Source organism: Limanda limanda, chromosome 21 (genome assembly GCF_963576545.1).
Source record: "Limanda limanda chromosome 21, fLimLim1.1, whole genome shotgun sequence".
NCBI lineage: Eukaryota > Metazoa > Chordata > Actinopteri > Pleuronectiformes > Pleuronectidae > Limanda > Limanda limanda.
Window position 1 is genome coordinate 437,310 of NC_083656.1, and position 22,691 is coordinate 460,000.

The 22,691-nt window shown below is 44.5% G+C and overlaps 1 protein-coding gene across 1 annotated transcript in view; it reads right to left on the reverse strand.

Moving 5' to 3' along the window:
• Nucleotides 1–728: 728 nt before the first annotated feature.
• LOC133027755 (cGMP-dependent protein kinase 1-like) overlaps nucleotides 729–22,691 on the reverse strand; it is a 25,496-nt gene continuing 3,533 nt past the window's right edge. The window contains exons 3-18 of the mRNA XM_061094858.1: nucleotides 16,352–16,465; nucleotides 13,545–13,650; nucleotides 13,370–13,433; nucleotides 13,156–13,233; nucleotides 12,982–13,076; nucleotides 12,696–12,761; nucleotides 11,912–11,986; nucleotides 9,313–9,409; nucleotides 4,774–4,913; nucleotides 4,265–4,354; nucleotides 3,046–3,187; nucleotides 2,696–2,859; nucleotides 2,495–2,617; nucleotides 2,343–2,405; nucleotides 1,532–1,598; nucleotides 729–1,367 (exon numbers count right to left, since the gene is read on the reverse strand). Of these exons, the coding sequence (XP_060950841.1) occupies nucleotides 1,269–1,367; nucleotides 1,532–1,598; nucleotides 2,343–2,405; nucleotides 2,495–2,617; nucleotides 2,696–2,859; nucleotides 3,046–3,187; nucleotides 4,265–4,354; nucleotides 4,774–4,913; nucleotides 9,313–9,409; nucleotides 11,912–11,986; nucleotides 12,696–12,761; nucleotides 12,982–13,076; nucleotides 13,156–13,233; nucleotides 13,370–13,433; nucleotides 13,545–13,650; nucleotides 16,352–16,465 (1,583 nt within the window). The 3' untranslated portion in view covers nucleotides 729–1,268. The remainder of the gene's footprint in view (nucleotides 1,368–1,531; nucleotides 1,599–2,342; nucleotides 2,406–2,494; nucleotides 2,618–2,695; nucleotides 2,860–3,045; nucleotides 3,188–4,264; nucleotides 4,355–4,773; nucleotides 4,914–9,312; nucleotides 9,410–11,911; nucleotides 11,987–12,695; nucleotides 12,762–12,981; nucleotides 13,077–13,155; nucleotides 13,234–13,369; nucleotides 13,434–13,544; nucleotides 13,651–16,351; nucleotides 16,466–22,691) is intronic.

The following is a 22,691-nucleotide window of genomic DNA, read 5'->3' on the forward strand; positions in this document are numbered from 1 at the left end:
ATGATCAAGTTTCATTTCACAAACTCATAAACACTAAATATAATCACAGAATACATTTTTTATCCAAAATCCTGTTTTTCAAGTTGACCAGACCTGATGAAACGAGCCTGGAGTTTATTTGACGAATGAGATGAAACTTGTTGATCTGAATGAGTTTTGTTCGCTGGCTTCCAGACGAGTTCTGTGTGAGGATCAATAAACATATTTCCTACGTCTTCTTATTACGTATTCAACAGATGAGATACAAGTTCTTCAGACTTCGTTCAGGGACACATCCGACTGTCCAGTCTATGCTAAGCTAGGCTAACTACGGTCTGACTCCAGAACCAACAAACTAAATTTGAAAATTTTCCTTAAATGTGGATGAATTCTTCCCGTGAGTCTGACTCGACATCGCCCTCTGGAGGTGAAACGGAACACGTTGTTATTTTCATGCAGAGCTCACAGAAATCACATCACTGATGGTTTCACAAAAATATCACATCACGATCAGACTGCGAATAAAAAGGCTTCGTACCAACGTGAAACACGAGCAGCTTTTACAAAAGGCCACAAAATATCCTGGTGTGATTTCATAATTCACAAACTGATCATCAGTCCATAATCACGTGGACTTCAACTCTTCAAAGTTTTCTTTCTTTATTTGACAAACTGGTTCTTCTGTGTCGAAGTCATGAGGCTGAAAATATGATGAATTCAGATGTTTCAGACTTTGTCTTCTTTGAATTGAATAGTTCTGTGTTTTCATTTTGTTGTTTTGATGAATCACGATGTGTAAAGATTTTTAAAATCCCACAACTGACATGAGAAGTGAAGGCATCATAGTGACCTTAAGCTCGACCTTCAGGCTCAGGTCACTTTCTCTCCTTCGCCCGACCCCTCAACTCACGCTCCAGATGTCAAGGACAGGAAGTCGATCCTACGAGGGGTCAAAGGTCAGCCAGGGATGAGGGGACACTGGACAGGCGCAGGTTTCCTGCTGGCTGCAGTGTCTATGTTGCCCTCAAGGGGGAGCTGAAGGGAGTTGCTCTAACTTGTTTTAAAACCATGTTAACTTATGTTGAAAAAGTTGTTTGACTTGTGAGAAATAACAGCGCTGAACTAAGTTGGGGACAGGATGTGCTGACAGAGAGTCGCGGGTTTGATTCCCGAAGGTCCGGCCACGCTCGGACGTCCCAGGTTCTTCAGCTGGAGACACGCAGAAGAAGAACTGGTTTCATTCAGTTTGCTGAGAAGTCGTCTTATCTTCGTAGAGCTTCAGGTTTACCTCAGAAGTCGTAGTCCCATCCCGTGTTGTCGTCTGGCGGCGGCTCGTCCGTGTCTTCAGGGAAACTGTCGAAGTGGCTGGTGTCCGTGGGAGAAGAAACCTGGACAGAGGAACATCACATGCTCTTCATCTCAAACTTCAGTCCTAGCTGCAGCTTTATTCCTTTGAAGAGAAAACTGATGATAATGAGACTATTGGAGCCATTAATTATATTAATTATATTTATATCAGGCAAATTAAACATAGATTTCTTCTTCTACTCACATCGGGTGTGATGGGCGGAGTCAGGGTTCCTTTCTTTAGACCCTCCCAGTTAAAACCTTCAAACCACCTGCAAACACACACACAGCTTCACTATGATTCACTGCTGCTGAGGACACTGAGGACACTGAGGACACTGGGGACACTGAGGACACTGGGGACACTGGGGACACTGAGGACACTGGGGACACTGAGGACACTGAGGACACTGGGGACACTGAGGGACACTGAGGACACTGAGGATACTGGGGACACTGAGGGACACTGAGGACACTGGGGACACTGGGGACACTGGGGACACTGAGGATACTGAGGATACTGGACACTGAGGACACTGAGGACACTGAGGACACTGAGGATACTGAGGACACTGGGGACACTGAGGATACTGAGGATACTGGACACTGAGGACACTGAGGACACTGAGGATACTGAGGACACTGGGGACACTGAGGATACTGGACACTGGGGACACTGAGGACACTGAGGACACTGGGGACACTGGGGACACTGAGGACACTGGGGACACTGAGGATACTGGGGACACTGAGGATACTGAGGACACTGAGGACACTGAGGATACTGGACACTGGGGACACTGGGGACACTGAGGACACTGGGGACACTGAGGATACTGAGGACACTGAGGACACTGAGGACACTGGGGACACTGAGGACACTGAGGACACTGGGGACACTGGGGACACTGAGGACACTGAGGATACTGAGGACACTGGGGACACTGAGGACACTGGGGACACTGAGGACACTGAGGACACTGGGGACACGTGGACGTCTGCGTCAACTCACTCACTTGTGCTTCTGAATGTCCTTGACTCCGTTCTTCAGGTTCCCGAGTCTCTCGGACGGATTGTCTCTGAGGACACAAGCAGCTGAAGTTCACAGGTTTGTTGTGGAGATTTAAAGGAGCTGGGTTTACTCCCTCTGACCCACAGCGCCCCCTACCTGCAGAGCTTCTTTATGAGGCTGGCGGCGTTCTTGGTGACCTTCTTGGGGAACTCGATCATGTCGATGCCTCTCAGAATGATGTTGTAGGTTTTCATCGGGTCTGGGCCTGAGAACGGGGGACTGGAGACGCAAAAGGACACCGTGAGACGGACGTTACCAGAGCTCCAGTGGACGGACCCTCCAGGTGTGTGTCCTCACCTGCCGGTCAGCAGCTCGAACATCAGGATGCCCAGAGACCAGTAGTCCGCAGAGACGTCGTGACCTTTGTTGAGGATGATCTCTGGAGCCACGTACTCCGGCGTCCCGCAGAACGTCCACGTCTTCTTACAGAAACCGATCTTCTTGGCAAAACCAAAGTCCACCTGGAAATGAAACAGATCAGAAACCATAGAAAGAAAGAAAGAATGAAAAAATCTGGAGGTTTCCCCTTGACTCTGTGGGTGTGTGTGTGTGTGCGTGTGCGTGTGTGTGTGTGTGTGTGCGTGTGTGTGTGTGTGTGCTTGTGTGTGTGTGTGTGTGTGTGTGTGTGTGTGTGTGTGTGTGTGTACCAGCTTGGCGTATCCTCGGCTGTCCAGGATGAGGTTCTCGGGCTTCAGGTCTCTGTAGATGATTCCTTTGATGTGCAGGTAGGCGAAGGCTTCCACGACACAGGCCGTGTAGAACCTGGTGGTCGAGTCTTCAAACGAGCCCCTGAGTGGAGAGGGACCACCATTAAGTTTGTTAAAGATTTAATATCATTTAAGATTAAGTATCAATTTCTTTAAGATTATTTAAGTTTATGGTCAAAACGTGAAGACATTCTCTGAAGACACATCTGAGATATCACGCTCAAGAGTTACTTTGACCTTTTTTTGTTCACAAGAATGAGACGTACGGCCGAAACACCTCCGACCACTAGGTGTCGCTGGTACAACAGACCACAGGGGACAGAGACGGACCACAGGGGACAGACCACAGGGGACGGACCACAGGGGACACACCACAGGGGACGGACCACAGGGGACTGACCACAGGGGACGGACCACAGGGGACAGACCACAGGGGACGGACCACAGGGGACACACCACAGGGGACGGACCACAGGGGACAGACCACAGGGGACGGACCACAGGGGACGGACCACAGGGGACACACCACAGGGGACAGACCACAGGGGACACACCACAGGGGACACATCACAGGGGACGGACCACAAGGGACTGACCACAGGGGACGGACCACAGGGGACACACCACAGGAGACGGACCACAGGGGACTGACCACAGGGGACGGACCACAGGGGACACACCACAGGGGACAGACCACAGGGGACACACCACAGGGGACACACCACAGGGGACAGACCACAGGGGACAGACCACAGGAGACGGACCACAGGGGACTGACCACAGGGGACGGACCACAGGGGACGGACCACAGGGGACAGACCACATGGGACAGACCACACGGGACAGACCACAGGGGACGGACCACAGGGGACAGACCACAGGGGACAGACCACAGGGGACAGACCATAGGGGACGGACCACAGGGGACACACAGGGGACAGACCACATGGGACAGACCACACGGGACAGACCACAGGGGACGGACCACAGGAGACGGACCACAGGGGACGGACCACAGGGGACACACCACAGGGGACTGACCACAGGGGACAGACCACAGGGTACAGACCACAGGGGACGGACCACAGGGGACTGACCACAGGGGACGGACCACAGGGGACACACCACAGGGGACACACCACAGGGGACAGACGAGTACCTGTCTCTCAGGATGGTCCACAGCTCTCCTCCCAGACAAGTCTCCAGCAGCATGTACAGATATTTACTGTCTTTAAACGTCCGATACAACCTGAACACAACCCAGAAATCATATATTATATTATACATATTCATATATTCAATTATATAATGTATTAAAGGTTAATTATGAAACTTCTGTCTTTAAGACGTTTTCAGGACCATGCTTAAAAATCTCATCAAAAAAATATAAACTTGATTTTTCCTTTGAAAAGGTTGATTCAGAGGTTTTTATTCTGAAAGCCAAGAGTCTTTCTTTTATTTTGAAAACTACAGCAACACAAACATTAACGTCTAAAGTGAAGTGAAAATTACTTTTTAATATAAATAAAATAAACTTAAATGTAATTGTTATCTTAGAAGTCTTCATGACCATGGAGCATTTGATCACATGACATCATCATCTGATGAAGACTGTGGTGTGAAGACCGTACGGAGGCTGATAAGAGAACGATGAAGAAGAGGAGAGACCTGACGATGAAGTCGCAGTGAGCCTCGGTCATGATGTCCTTCTCGGAGCGGATGTGTTCTTGTTGTCTCGTGTCCACGATGTGTCGTTTCTTCAGGATCTTCATGGCGAACGTCTTCGCTTCCTCGTTCTTCAGCTGCACCTGAAAACCAGAAATTCAATGAAAGTATTCGATGATCTGATAGACTGTAAATATGAATCAATCATCTGATGAAACCATCGACTGTAAATATGAATCAATCATCTGATGAAACCATCGACTGTAAATATGAATCAATCATCTGATGAAACCATCGACTGTAAATATGAATCAATCATCGACTGTAAATATGAATCAATCCTCTGATGAAACCATCGACTGTAAATATGAATCAATCATCTGATGAAACCATCGACTGTAAATATGAATCAATCATCTGATGAAACCATCGACTGTAAATATGAATCAATCATCTGATGAAACCATCGACTGTAAATATGAATCAATCATCTGATGAAACCATCGACTGTAAATATGAATCAATCATCTGATGAAACCATCGACTGTAAATATGAATCAATCATCTGATGAAACCATCGACTGTAAATATGAATCAATCATCTGATGAAACCATCGACTGTAAATATGAATCAATCATCTGATGAAACCATCGATTGTAAATATGAATCAATCATCTGATGAAACCATCGACTGTAAATATGAATCAATCATCTGATGAAACCATCGACTGTAAATATGAATCAATCATCTGATGAAACCATCGACTGTAAATATGAATCAATCATCTGATGAAACCATCGACTGTAAATATGAATCAATCATCTGATGAAACCATCGACTGTAAATATGAATCAATCATCTGATGAAACCATCGACTGTAAATATGAATCAACCATCGACTGTAAATATGAATCAATCATCTGATGAAACCATCGACTGTAAATATGAATCAATCATCTGATGAAACCATCAACTGTAAATATGAATCAATCATCTGATGAAACCATCGACTGTAAATATGAATCAATCATCTGATGAAACCATCAACAGTAAATATGAATCAATCATCTGATGAAACCACAGACTGTAAATATGAATCAATCATCTGATGAAACCATAGACTGTAAATATGAATCAATCATCTGATGAAACCATCGACTGTAAATATGAATCAATCATCTGATGAAACCATCGACTGTAAATATGAATCAATCATCTGATGAAACCATCGACTGTAAATATGAATCAATCATCTGATGAAACCATCGACTGTAAATATGAATCAATCATCTGATGAAACCATCGACTGTAAATATGAATCAATCATCTGATGAAACCATCGACTGTAAATATGAATCAATCATCGACTGTAAATATGAATCAATCATCTGATGAAACCATCGACTGTAAATATGAATCAATCATCTGATGAAACCATCGACTGTAAATATGAATCAATCATCTGATGAAACCATCGACTGTAAATATGAATCAATCATCTGATGAAACCATCGACTGTAAATATGAATCAATCATCTGATGAAACCATCGACTGTAAATATGAATCAATCATCTGATGAAACCATCGACTGTAAATATGAATCAATCATCTGATGAAACCATCGACTGTAAATATGAATCAATCATCTGATGAAACCATCGACTGTAAATATGAATCAATCATCTGATGAAACCATCGATTGTAAATATGAATCAATCATCTGATGAAACCATCGACTGTAAATATGAATCAATCATCTGATGAAACCATCGACTGTAAATATGAATCAATCATCTGATGAAACCATCGACTGTAAATATGAATCAATCATCTGATGAAACCATCGACTGTAAATATGAATCAATCATCTGATGAAACCATCGACTGTAAATATGAATCAATCATCTGATGAAACCATCGACTGTAAATATGAATCAACCATCGACTGTAAATATGAATCAATCATCTGATGAAACCATCGACTGTAAATATGAATCAATCATCTGATGAAACCATCAACTGTAAATATGAATCAATCATCTGATGAAACCATCGACTGTAAATATGAATCAATCATCTGATGAAACCATCAACAGTAAATATGAATCAATCATCTGATGAAACCACAGACTGTAAATATGAATCAATCATCTGATGAAACCATAGACTGTAAATATGAATCAATCATCTGATGAAACCATCGACTGTAAATATGAATCAATCATCTGATGAAACCATCGACTGTAAATATGAATCAATCATCTGATGAAACCATCGACTGTAAATATGAATCAATCATCTGATGAAACCATCGACTGTAAATATGAATCAATCATCTGATGAAACCATCGACTGTAAATATGAATCAATCATCTGATGAAACCATCGACTGTAAATATGAATCAATCATCGACTGTAAATATGAATCAATCATCTGATGAAACCATCGACTGTAAATATGAATCAATCATCTGATGAAACCATCGATTGTAAATATGAATCAATCATCTGATGAAACCATCGACTGTAAATATGAATCAATCATCTGATGAAACCATCAATTGTAAATATGAATCAATCATCTGATGAAACCATCGACTGTAAATATGAATCAATCATCTGATGAAACCATCGACTGTAAATATGAATCAATCATCTGATGAAACCATCGACTGTAAATATGAATCAATCATCTGATGAAACCATCGACTGTAAATATGAATCAATCATCAGATGAAACCATCGACTGTAAATATGAATCAATCATCTGATGAAACCATCGACTGTAAATATGAATCAATCATCTGATGAAACCATCGACTGTAAATATGAATCAATCATCTGATGAAACCATCGACTGTAAATATGAATCAATCATCTGATGAAACCATCGACTGTAAATATGAATCAATCATCTGATGAAACCATCGACTGTAAATATGAATCAATCATCTGATGAAACCATCGACTGTAAATATGAATCAATCATCTGATGAAACCATCGACTGTAAATATGAATCAATCATCTGATGAAACCATCGACTGTAAATATGAATCAATCATCTGATGAAACCATCGACTGTAAATATGAATCAATCATCTGATGAAACCATCGACTGTAAATATGAATCAATCATCTGATGAAACCATCGACTGTAAATATGAATCAATCATCTGATGAAACCATCGACTGTAAATATGAATCAATCATCTGATGAAACCATCGACTGTAAATATGAATCAATCATTTGATGAAACCATAGACTGTAAATATGAATCAATCATCTGATGAAACCATCGACTGTAAATATGAATCAATCATCTGATGAAACCATCGACTGTAAATATGAATCAATCATCTGATGAAACCATCGACTGTAAATATGAATCAATCATCTGATGAAACCATCGACTGTAAATATGAATCACGTCGACTCTGACGGGTCCGAACCAAACGCTCTGATAACACGTCGCAAATCACAGAAAAACTTATATTTTAAAGGATCTGATGTAACTGCATTTAACACATGAAACTTTATTTTGACGTTATGGAGATTCATCATGTGACTGTCAGTTCAAATTATAAAACACACACTCACACACACACTCACACACACACTCACACACACTCACACACACACTCACACACAAATGACACAATCCTCTATTTGTGGATGTTCTTCATGTTACGTTATATGAGCTCTAACTCTGACATGTCATAGGCCACACCTTTCTCATGAGTGTGTGTGTGTGTGTGTGTTTGTGTGTGTGTGTGTGTGTGTGTGTGTGTGTCTTTCACTGGTGGCTGAAGGATATAAAAGGTTTATATTCTCAATATGAATGTAATCTGATTACCTGAGTTCCACTACTGCCTGAGTAAAGTAACTGAGCTGAGTCATGTTTTTAACGTTAACGTCAGATTCTGGAGTTCGACTGAAACGTTTTCACCGCGTGACGAAGTGAAGCTGGTGGAAGAAGAGGAGTCGGTGTCATGTTCGGGTCAGAGCGACAGACTGGAGGTCAGAGGTCGTTTCTTTCCTGGTGCCGAGTTTCACGCTGACCGAGCGACTAAAGATACTTCGGGGGGGATGATGGGAAACCCTGAGCAGGGCTTCCCCTTCAACACTGTCAGGCCACGCCTCCTTCGGCACAGAACCCCGCCCCCACAGGGGCAATGCACCACAGGCCACACCCTCCATCCACCGTAAAAAAAATCAAATAACAACACACCCACGAGAACACACACACACCCACGAGAACACACACACACACACACACACACACACACACACACACACACACACACACACACACACACACACACACGGAACTGGTCTGAATATAAATCTGGCTTCACAATGGTCCTAAATCCTTTTTAAACTGGTTCCAGTTGATTTAAATCTGGTCACACTGAACTGAAACTGGTTTCAAAATCTGAAAATCTGAACCTTATCAAATATTTCAAATGAATGTTCGACTGGTTTCAAACTGAAACCACGACAACCAGGTGTGATGTGGTTAAAGCTGAGGTCATCGTACCAGCTCCACGCGCCCGAAGCCTCCGACTCCCAGCGTGTCGATGATGTTGAAGTCGCTGAGCTTCAGGCGCGAGAAGAAGACGTTCTCCGCCTCGTATCTGAAAACACAGGAATGAGTTCATGAGAAACAACGTTATGACGAGCGTCTGAGCGAGAAGCGGTTCCGACTCGTCCCACGTGTTTCCACTCGCGCTCGTACCTGCAGCATTTGACCACGCGGAAGAAGGGGAACTTCTTGGAGGTTTGGATGGAGAAGGAGGTGATGGAGGAGGAGGTGATGGAGGAGGTCGGGGGGGCAGGGAGGCTGGAGAGTCTCCCCGGGACGGGAAGCAACTCCCTCATGTCCAAACTTTAATCTGAGCGTTCAGGAGACGATCCGCTGAACGTCTCAACTCGTCTGATGCTTCACCAAAGAACTTGTAGAAGAACTTCTGAAGATGAAACTTCTTCTGGAACGTAGTCTCTTGTAAATATTGTAAAATCGTTTGAGTCGTTGATCTTCACTTGCTTGGAGACAGCAGAAAAGTGCAAAGAAACATTTGGAGGTGAAACCCAAACGAGTCCGATCCTCAGGAGAAAGTTCGGCACAGCGTCCGGAGCAGATCCGTCTCAAAGGACGAGTTCCAGTTCACATGCTGCGGGCGGAGCGCGGCTCGGCTCGGCTCGGACCGGCGCTGCACGGAAGGTTCCACATCCTCTTTGTGCATTAAGGTTAAAACTCGGCGGCAGGACGTCGTCAGAATCCAGAAGAGACCAAACCCAGACAGGGAATCATCACACAAACAGAAAGTCGCAGCTTGTTCCAGGACACAAACTTTTATTTTACCTCCGAAAACCAAATTCTATTTCTACACCAAAACTGAAACTACGACGAAGAAAGAGTCGAAAACATTCGTCCTCCGTCCACGTCTGGTCGGAGCGAGTCCTGGTGTGAAGTCAACCTGAGAAGACCAGGACGCCGCTGGTATTTTTAGCACATGGAAACATTGCTGAGAGGTTCACACAGTTAACGCAGCTCTGCCATCAAATAGACTGAAAGACAGAAGGAGGACAAACTGTCCCCAGACGTCTCCACTTCAGAGGTCAGCAGGACGTTCAGGACGTCCCCTGGTTCCTCTGCATCTGTTCAACACCCATCAACTGGACTCATGAGTTCCGTCATCGGTTCAGTTTCAGATGAAATGTCTCCATTCCAAAGTATTTTTATTAACACAGATTTATTTATTATTTATCTCAAAACAAAGAGAGAGTTCTTCACCAACAAGACGGGAAGTTCTCAAAGACGTAAAGCTGAGGATCTGTAAACATTCATTCATCTTCTTCATAACATGAAGGAAAACAACCTGTGGTCCCGGCTCGCAGATGTTCTTCATCCCATGTTTACACAACTGATTTATTAACAATAATATGTGAGATGTTGTGTTCACGACTTTAGAATCAGATGTTATGCATCTGTCGTCTAAACAAGTCAAAAAGGCTCAGGTGTGAATTCACCTTTATAAAAACATTTTTGCTTTTATTTTGACGTATTTACTCTTGTCGTACATTTGGTGGTTTTTTGTTTATTTGTACAAATAAATGTGTCTTTTAAAGTTTTGGGGTGAACTAAACTTTTCTGTGGATCTTCTTCACCTCCGGTGTCTGATGTTCAAAACATAAAAACCTCCTGACACATGATCGTGATCTCAACCAGCAAACATCCGAAACCAGGGACAGGACTATTTCCTGGAATCAGACCTCAGCAGAAACAGCTAAATATAGTTTGTGAGAGTGAGGACGACATTGACTGGAGTGCAAATCCTCAGACCCCCCCCCCCTGCCCAAGTGTCGCTGAGCAAAACACTCCCACTTGAAGGGCATGATGGGAAATATCACTGGTGTAAAGGAAAAGTGTGTGTGTGTGTGTGTGTGTGTGTGTGTGTGTGTGTATTTGATTTATACCATAAGAGGAGATGACTGGTTCAGCTTCACTGTGTCACATGACCTGTCACCTGATACACGACAAGACAGCAACACATCCAACTCTGTGTGTGCGTGTCTGTGTGTGTCTGTGTGTGGAGGTATTTCTGAGGTACTTCTGAGGTATTTGTACTTCAGAGGTATTTGTACTTCTGAGGTATTTGTACTTCTGAGGGACTCGGACAGAAACATGAGAATGTGACTGAAGTTCAGCTGAAAGTGTTGATTTGATCTGAGCAGATTATTATTATTATAAAACAGGACGGAGACGTGTCAGTAACGACTGCGTCCTTCAGCCTGACCCACAACCTGGTATTATTAGATCATGTTACGTAAGCAGCACTGAGTTTCCAGTAACACACACACACACACACTCACACACACTGACATGTGACAAACATAACAACACTTCCGTTAAAACGAACAGATGCTTTTGTGAATCTTTTTGTGTATTTTATTTTAAAAGCTGAACAAAATTGTTATATTCATTATTAATAACTTAAATCATGACAAAGATTTTCATATTGAGCCGATCATCAAACATCAGAGCAGCAGAAACTGAACAATAATAAAACATCTGTGATGAAATGTGTGTGTGTGTGTGTGTTTGTGTGTGTGTGTTTGTGTGTGTGTAAACCTACTTTGCTTTAGCTTCAGCGTCCTCGTAACCTTTACTTGAGACATCGTCTAATCCACCAATCAGATGCTTGAACGAGCTGAGGCAGAGGAAACAGCCAATCACGAAATTATACAGAAACAATTTATATAAAATTATACATACATTTACTCACACTTTATTATCTGATAAACTACATACATTTACACACACTACATAAAGTACATAAAGTCAATACATACAACAGAAAGAAGTATTATATGAAACGTGAGAGTAGAAGAGAAGTGAGGGTGTAGTTTGTCTGGGAACCAGCAGAGGGCATCACGCAGCTTTAAATAGACCAGCAGGAGTTTTAAAGAAACATTTTATTTTTATTTAATTAATTAAACCATAAAGTAGCGTTCGTCTGACATTTACATGAGACTTTTTCGTTATAATTAATAAAAAATAAAAAATAGTGATACCCAAGAAACTTCAGTTGAATGAAATGATGTAATTGTTTCTATTTGATTTTACTTAAAATTTCCTCTTGTCTCAACTGCAGATCATCAGCCTTCAGAGGAGGAGATGTGTTCTGGATTATAGATTCGTTTATTCACAGGTCTTCACTCCATCTAGCTGCAGCTGCTCCTCCAGCTCCTGGTTCCTCCTGCAGATGTTCCAGGTCCTTTCACTCTGGTGCTTCAGAAGTTCATGTTGTTGTGATTTCTCACATCTTAGTTATAATGTCCTCGTGTTGATGGGGAACAAATGTCTGAATTATTTATATGATGTTATGCTCATGTCAATGTGAAAAGTGGATTTCTTACTCTCTGTCGATGACCAGGCAGGTGACGGAGTCGGCAGCGATGACGCTGGCTGTCCTCACGTCCTCCCTGTGGACACACACGTGTCCTTTTTACTAAACACTTTTTCATTTTCCTTTTGTTGCATTGAACTGTATTTCCCAATATTCTCTCTTCATAAGACTTTTCTGATCAATAAAAGTCCCGAGATTGACAGACAAACACACTCACACACACACTGAGGAAAAGCAATAACAGTGTAGTGGCCTCCACTGTCCTCTAGCGCCACCATTAGGTCACAGTCTCTCACCCCTGCAGCGCTCTCTCTCCAAACCAGTCTCCCCTGACGAGCTCTCGGAGGTGAACTGGCTCCTGATTGGCTGAGTTCTCCTCGGTCACGTTCACCTGGCGAGTGGGATCAACATGTGACAGCAGGCGAGAGTCAGCTGATCAACACAATCATCAATGAAGAACCAATCAGTACCTTTCCCTTGCTGATGATGAAGAAGGTGTCGCCGCGGGCGCCCTGTCTGATGATGAACTCGCCGTCTTCATAGTGTGTCTGAACACACACACACACACACACACACACACACACACACACACACACGCACACAGTCAGGAAGTCATGACAACTAACCACATGTGCTCTACAGGTGATGAACACTATCGTCATGGAGACGCGGTCCAGGTCTCACCTCCTCCATGACGTCCGCTAGTTTACGGAGAGTTTCCTCTGGAAGAACCTGGAAGGTGGGAACACTGCAAAGAGACAAAGAGTCAAAGAGTCAAAGAGACAGAGGACATGGAGACATGGAGACATGGAGACGGGGGGGCACCCGTGCTGGATCCTGTTGGATGATGCTGGATCACCTGTTCAGTAGGTCCATGTACTCTGCGTGTTTGATGAGTCCAGTTCTCATCATGATCGTCTGGAAACACTGACGGTCGATGGCCCAGAGCTTCACAGGCGTCAGAGCTGAGAAACACATGTTGTCACCGTGTAGAGTTTACACAATATGAACCGACACGGAGCCGACAACAAGCTGTGGTTAATACATGATGTGTGTGTCTGTGTGTGTGTACTTGTACTGCATACACCCACAGAGTGAGGACATGCCAACGAGTGTCCTCACTGACATACAAGTACAAGAATATGTGTGTCTCTGTGTGTGCATACAGCAAGCAGGTGTTGTCATGGCAACAGTACAAGCATCTGTAAGTTCACATGTTACTAAAGCAGCGACCAGTGGTTGCTAGGCAACGTGAAGTGCAGGAGCAGGAGAAAATCCTTCAGTGAAAAAAACAACATGTTTGTACTTCTTGGCCCAATGAAGCTTCTTACCCTGTACAACCCAGTACTACACAGTACTACACAGTACTGCACAGTACTGCACAGTACTACACAGTACTGCAGGGTACTACACAGTACTGCACAGTACTGCACAGTACTACACAGTACTGCACAGTACTGCACAGTACTGCACATTACTACATAGTACTACATAGTACTGCACAGTACTGCACAGTACTGCACATTACTACATAGTACTGCAGGGTACTACACAGTACTACACAGTACTGCACAGTACTACACATTACTACACAGTACTACACAGTACTGCACAGTACTGCACATTACTACATAGTACTACACAGTACTACACAGTACTGCACAGTACTGCACAGTACTGCACAGTACTACATAGTACTACACATAACTACACAGTATTACACAGTACTGCACAGTACTGCACAGTACTGCACATTACTACATAGTACTACATAGTACTGCACAGTACTACACAGTACTGCACAGTACTGCACAGTACTACATAGTACTGCACAGTACTGCAGGGTACTACACAGTACTACACAGTACTGCAAAGTACTACACAGTACTACACAGTACTGCACAGTACTGCACATTACTACATAGTACTACACAGTACTACACAGTACTGCATAGTACTGCACATTACTACATAGTACTACACAGTACTACACAGTACTGCACAGTACTGCACATTACTACATAGTACTACACAGTACTACACAGTACTGCATAGTACTGCACAGTACTGCACTGTAGTACATAGTTCTACACAGAACTACACAGTACTACACAGAACTACAGAATACGACACAGTTCATTTAATAGTATATTTATATATCTATTCTAAGTCAGTTTGTTTGATGTTGTGTGATTGTGTGTTTTTATGAGAAGTGGTATTTCTGATTCGTTGTCGTCGTAGTTTACAATGACAACAAATGGATTGTGATTCCGATTCTGATCGGTGTCGTGCTGTCAGTTGCTATGGATACACCAAGTGTCTGTGTTGCCACGGAAACAACAGGAGACACTCAGCAGCTACGAGGAGCTGAGGTGAGTGAGGGACTCGTAAAGGTCAAAGGTCAAAGATGCTACCACAGCTGCTAACACTGATGCTACCACAGCTGCTAACACAGATGCTAACACTGATGCTAACACAGTTGCTAACACAGCTGCTAACATAGATGCTAACACTGATGCTAACACAGATGCTAACACTGATGCTAACACTGATGCTAGCAACCCGAGCCCTAGCGCTCTGCGTTAACTTGAGTTTGGAGATAACGAGTAAACGAAACAAATCCCCTTGAACCCGGCTCTGTTGCCAAGAGACGCCGATGCCAAAACTTGGCTCATCGGTTGGACTGGATGGTGTTGCCTGGCAACCACTGCTTAACAAGCACTCTACCAGGAAACCCTGAAAAAAGTTGGAGTTACACAAATACGTGCAGACACACACACACACACACACAGTGGAGCTGTGGTTGTATTGGTTCCTCCCACTCTCCCACAGACTCGTGTCTTCTCCTGGAATCAGATCAGTTTCCTGTGGACGTCCACACTTCGTGAAGCTGCAGTTTCTACTGAAGGCAAATGTCAGCGAAGGTAAAACCAGCTGCTGCTCCAGAGACAATTCTGTGGAAGGTTTTTCTCTGAAGACACTGAAGCTCAAAACATCGGAGGTTTAGATGCTGAAGGCTGAGCTCCAATAACAACTCATGGTTCTTAAGCTTTAAAGGGGGGGGGGGGTACCAGTTTATTAAATGAGAATTAAATTCAATTTAATTTTATTTATATCACACCAAATCATTATATACATGATCTCAAGGCTCTTTACATTGAAGGTCGAGACCTTAAGTTTATTATTTATACTCCACCGGTTTCAAGGACATAAAAACCTTCTCTTATTAAACTCAGATAAAACAGAGGTTCTAATTCTTAAACACCTCAGAGACACATTATCTAATGGTGAGCACACACACACACACGCACACACACGCACACACACGCACACACACGCACACACACACACACGCACACACGCACACACACACACACCCACGCACACACACACGCACACAAACACGCACACACGCACACACACGCACACACACACACACACACGCACACACACACACGCACACACACACACACACACACACACACACGTACACACACACGCACACACGCACACACACACGCACACACACGCACACACGCACACACACACACACGCACACACACACACACACACCCACGCACACACACACGCACACACACACGCGCACACACACACACGCACGCACACACACACACCCACGCACACACACACACCCGGTGTACTCACTCCGGACAGTCGCCGTGCGGGTGCAGTTGTAGAGGATGGCGAGTTCTCCGAACACTTTTCCCGGCCCCATTGTGCACAACTTCATCTCCTCTTTAGTCACCTCCACCTTCCCCTCTGGGCGAGAGACACTCACACACAGTGGGACAGGGACAGACAGAGAGAGAGAGAGAGAGAGAGAGAGAGAGAGACAGAGAGAGAGAGAGAGAGAGAGAGAGAGAGAGAGAGAGAGAGAGAGAGAGAGGGAGAGAGGGAGAGAGAGGCATGAATAACAAATAAATTGAAGTATTTCTTATGAACATAAAAAACCACGAGTTACACCACGTGGTGTCCAGCAGCATGGAAGACACTGTCCAGGTGCATGATGGGAAGTGTTTTGGACTTAAGGCTCCTTTATACCTCTCCGTTTAAGAAAAAACGGATAGATAAGACCGCCCTATCCGCCGTGGAACGCCCTCTCCGAGCGCCTCGGACAGCTTTTCGTACACCTCTGATTTTTCTAACTGTCCGTGTTTATGTCGGAGAGCCACGGACAGCTCTTGGCTGTGATTGGTCCGCGAACGACATCATTTCCGTACGACGTCATTTCCGGACCTCAAACCTTCTGCTTCACAATAAACCCAACACAACTATGATTCTACCATTAATGTGACGTGTGTGTTAAGCCAGCGGAGTTGTCCGGCTGACGGTGGCTCGTTAGAGCACTGAGGGCATGTGTGCACGGTCACATACGGTTATGTTGTGCAATAGGAGTAGACTTGACTTTGGCTAATTATTAATAATCATGAAATATGATTATTAAAATAATAAAAATTATCTATCAAAAATAATTAAACTATTAATTGAAGATGATCAGTAATCAAATAACAATAAAACCACTAATGAGAAAATAGGAATTATCAATTAGAAAGTACAAGCTATCAATTAACAATGATAAGGTTATCAACCAAGAATAATGAAAATAATTAGTCAAAAACAATAAAATTATCAATTTAAGAATAATACTATCTATATTAATAGTTGAGAAAGGGGGGCACCACCCTGGTTTCCAGGGACCAACATATCAAGCTATAATTATCAGTCTCATAATGATAAATGTCAAATTAATAATGTCAATATTTTAATATTAACGATTACTTAATAAACAGTGAAGGCTTCTAAGTTCGAGCACAGGCAATCATAATCCAGCTGCAATCACACACTTATGCACAAATAATCACAGACTACAGATACTTTAATTACAAAATTATTTATTAAAAAGGGGAAATAAAGTTATGTTATTCAATGATTTATCATTTTAACAAGCTCCGATATTTCAAAGATAAACACAGCAGCAGCACTTATCACAATTCAGAAAATACATGTAAAACCTGCGGTCTACCTATGTATGTCTGTCTCTGTGTGTGTGTGTCTGTGTCAAAGTGTCTCTCTGTGTATGTGTGTCTATGTGTGTGTGTGTGAAATAAAGTTAGTGTTATTTAATGATTTATCATTTTAACAAACTCCCATATTTCAAAGATAACAACAGCAGCTTATCACAATTTAGAACACGCATGTAACCTCTGGTCCATCTATGTGTCTCTGTGTGTGTGTATCTATCTGTGTCTATCAAAGTGTCTGTGTGTGTGTGTGTGTGTGTGTGTGTGTGTGTGAGAGAGCGAGAGAGCGAGAGAAAAGAAAGGGGGCGTGGCGATGACGCAGTCACATCTAAGATGGCGGCCGATCATGATTCGTGGAATCAAGGCCTAAAAACTCTCAAAATGGCGGATTGACTACAAAACAAGATGGCGGAGCCGTTATGAATTTAGAGCCAGGATGGGAGGAGAGAGAGAGCGGAGGCGTGGCAATAATAGACTCAAAATGGTGGGTTAACTTGCGTTATTCAAGATGGAGTCTATGTTAATGACACCATGTGGCCGGAGCGCACACTGGTGGTCGTCACATGAATTACACAAAGGAAATTTTAGACAAAGAGAATTCTTATCTCTGCTTGGCTTTGGGGGCCGAATGGTTTCCAGATGTGTTCAGCCTCTCTAAGCATAGATTTAACTATGTGACATGAACTGTATTATAAATACAGATCGGAAGTGTGTATAGGTCGGTTTAGAAGGGGAGAGAGAGAGAGAGAGAGAGAGAGAGAGAGAGAGAGAGAGAGAAAACATGTAAGGAGAGTTCAAAGAAGCTCTTAAAAATACGCCTGAGATGAGTTAACAGTGGTTCACCCCTCAGCCTTCAAGCGAACGTTGTGGGCCGAGGTTCTGATCGGTGAAATCATTGCAGACTCACACAGACGTTAACAGTGCGGGCGGAGGCGCTTCTCGCGGCCCTATTCACTGCAACACAAAACATTGCGATCAAACCGGAAACCGGAAGTAGCGGCTCGGAGTAGTGGCCGGCTAAAACAATGGAACACGGAGGTTCCATCAACAAAATACACTCAAGTATTAGATCAATACGCTACGTATTAAAACTAACATCTGCCCAGACAAAATATCCTCTTACTGTAAAACCCTCGCGGTGTGCGTGCGCGTCTGCGCGAATGTTCCGGGAGCTCAGTGAATCACGTGGTCTCTCGAGCGGGGCTCCGGAGCTCAGCCGCTGGACCGGACAAGGAGCGGATTTTCTCGTGCTCCGTGACGGGATGAACGTCGTCCTTCTTCTTCAGGGATGTGGAGCTCGTGCTCCTCAGCGGAATGAATCTCGCGCTTCTGCAGGGTACGGCTGGTTTGAAGCCGTTTGTAGATCGTTGGAAAAACAAAAGTAAAGTCCGTGGGGAAAATGAAACAGTCTGAGATCGTTCCGCAAGTAATTTCCTGTTTCGGTCCTTCAAGTTAAAACAGGAAAAGTCCTTTCCAAAATAAAATGTCGACTAAGATGAAAGAATAAAATGAAATGAATTCAAATAAATGTCTTATCGCCTCCATTAGTTTACTGAGTTGTCTGGTAAAGCCTCGGGAGGCCTAGCAACTTGAGTAGGGTGGAAAAGAGAGAGGACAAAGAGAGTCTCTTAAAAATACCGAGTTAACTATTAAGACCCCTAGGGGTCTTGTGGTAGCTTGGGCATCTGAGTAAAAAGAGAAAGGTTTCTGGGAGCACAGCCTTTTTAAGTCATGTTCCAGGTGACTCCCCCCTGGGAGGAGGGGTCAGGGGTCAGTGTGGCCCCCGGCCAATTGAGTTGTCAGGATTTGGCCCCCAGGGGCGGGCTTACAGTGGGGGACCCAGGAAGTGATTTTCTCTCACATGGAGATAAGATCTCCATGCTGGATTTTTAAATGTAAGGGGTCTCCTGAGGCCAGTTCCCAAGTTTTACGACTCTTTGTTATAAGTCAGATCACTGGGAACTGAGTCCCAACAGTTATAACGAGCTTTCAAAACGGCGCTAGCGGGCTAGGCTAGCGGGCTAGCCACCATGCTTACTACGGTGGAAACAGCGCACAAACCCGCTGTCACGACTTTAATTCCACTTCTATCATGACACTGTTTCTATAATACCGTCAGGTTAGAAGCAAACACTGGATAGTAGTTAGTGTCGGGGGTCCCTGCTGACTGTGTGTGGAAGCTGGGGGGGGAGCTAGCTAGCTACATGTAGCTGCATTAGCTTGAAGCTGTGGATTCAGCAACACAGTTCGGAAACTAGACCGGGGAACCGCTGCGCTAAGAAACGATTACATCAGCATTTTGACCTGCTGGGTGTCACTTTATTTTGTTTAGTTGCCATCGTAGCTACACTGTGTGTGAGGGAAGTGGGGAGTAAGTAAATAAACAGAGTGGACTTCATCTGATTACTCGTGAGGTAGGTAGGCTTCTCCAAGCTTGTCTTCCGTTGCGCCACCTACTGTTCTGGGGGTGAATTGTTTTCAACAAGTAAAAATGAAAAAGTGTCCGTCCGTCCGTCTGTAACGGATTCGTAGAAGCATAATGGAACCTTAAAGCCAGGACGTCTCCACCTCAGTTGCTCCGGTTCTGACATTTTGAATCCGTCACTTTTGATTCGCCAAAGTCTAAAGATTAAAATATGAAAAGACCCAGGAGGAGACCGCCCCAGAGGTCAGAGGTCAGAGGTCAGAGGTCATCGTAACAGTTAAACTGAATGTGTGAAAGAAAATAAACTCAAATCCTCCTGAACATCACCTGAGGGACAGGTGCCGGAACTGGGACAACCAGAGGACACGCCCCCTACAGGACGGGGACAACCAGAGAACAGCGGTGAGGACACGCCCCCTACAGGACTGGGACAACCAGAAGACAGCGGAGAGGACACGCCCCCTACAGGACGGGGACAACCAGAGGACAGCGGAGAGGACACGCCCCCTACAGGACTGGGACAACCAGAAGACAGCGGAGAGGACACGCCCCCTACAGGACAGGGACAACCAGAGGACAGCGGAGAGGACACGCCCCCTACAGGACAGGGACAACCAGAGGACAGCAGAGAGGACACGCCCCCTACAGGACGGGGACAACCAGAGGACAGCGGAGAGGACACGCCCCCTACATGACAGGGACCAACCAGAGGACAGCGGAGAGGACACGCCCCCTACAGGACAGGGACAACCAGAGGACAGCAGAGAGGACACGCCCCCTACAGGACAGGGACAACCAGAGGACAGCGGAGAGGACACGCCCCCTACAGGACGGGACCAACCAGAGGACAGCGGAGAGGACACGCCCCCTACAGGACGGGGACAACCAGAGGACAGCGGAGAGGACACGCCCCCTACAGGACAGGGACAACCAGAGGACAGCGGAGAGGACACGCCCCCTACAGGACAGGGACAACCAGAGGACAGCGGAGAGTACACGCCCCCTACAGGACGGGACCAACCAGAGGACAGCGGAGAGGACACGCCCCCTACAGGACGGGGACAACCAGAGGACAGCGGAGAGGACACGCCCCCTACAGGACAGGGACAACCAGAGGACAGCGGAGAGGACACGCCCCCTAAAGGACAGGGACCAATCAGAGGACAGCGGAGATGAGACGTTCATGAGGAACCACGGCAGGAAGAGACACTGAATTGTGTTAATCAGTGGAGACAGATGTTCAGGTAATGTAATGAGTGAATTAATACACAATAACATATTTACTGTTTTTTATTTCTGGAACCTTAATGTAAGTAAAATAAATAAAATCTGTGACACAACAGTGAACAATATTCTATCGCTCCCCTACACGTCTCAGGAGGTTTCCAGAGGAGCTCGTGTTCAGGCATCAAACTGTGTGTGTGTGATATGAATATGATGCTCATTAATTCTGTGGAGGAACAAACAGATGCAGCAGTTTTGTCTCATTATGTAAGACACACACACACACACACACACACACACACACACACACACACACACACACATACACACACACACACGCACACACAATCAATCAATCTTCCTCGTAGTCTGTTTTTTAGGGATCACTTCCTCTTCCTGTAATAGAAGTCAATATATTTAGCCGCCATCTGCGCCCCTCCCCACTTCCAACACAAACAAACACACACACATACACACACACACACACACACACACACACACACACACACACACACACACACACACACACACACACACATATACACACACACACACACGTTGATCGAATCATCAAATCATGAATTAGCTCTGTCGTTCTCTCCTCATTTCCTCTGACAGTTTAAACACACTCTTCTTCTTCTTCTTCTTCTTCTTCTTCTTCTTCTTCTTCTTCTTCTTCTTCTTCTTCTTCTTCTTCTTCTTCTTCTTCTCTTGTTTCGACGTCGCAGCGTAGTCACGACATCTGAGTCGTCACACTGATGACCGTGTGTATTGCAGTAATTAGTTCATAAACTCAGGTCTGAAGCTCACTCGCCCACTAGAGACACTGACATGTTGTAATATCTATTTTAGCACTGACCCACTTACCCCCCGCTCTAACACACACACACACACACACACACTTATCAGTTGAACAAACACTGTGTGTTCATCAGTGTTTTCTGCATTTCTTTTCAAACATCACACATTGGAGTGTGTGACCGCCGGCGTCTTTCTTACGTGTGGAACTTTCATCGCTTGCTTCACTCGCCCCCCCCCCCCCGGACAGAGGAGATCCATCTGGAGCTCTGTGATGTGTTAACACGTTTAACACATCAACATGCTGAACATGTGACGTTCTTCAGTCTTTAGATTAGAAACAACTTGTTTTCAAAAGTTCACATATTTATTTCTTAGCACAGCTCAAAGAAGCAGGTTGAAGGAACCGAGCTTCAGGAGTCGCATTGTTCCTGGTGACGAGCGTCCTAAAGGTCGGACTGAGCTCCAGGAAACGTCCTGTTTCAGCTCCAATAAACTCCAAGCTGCTGCTCAGGAC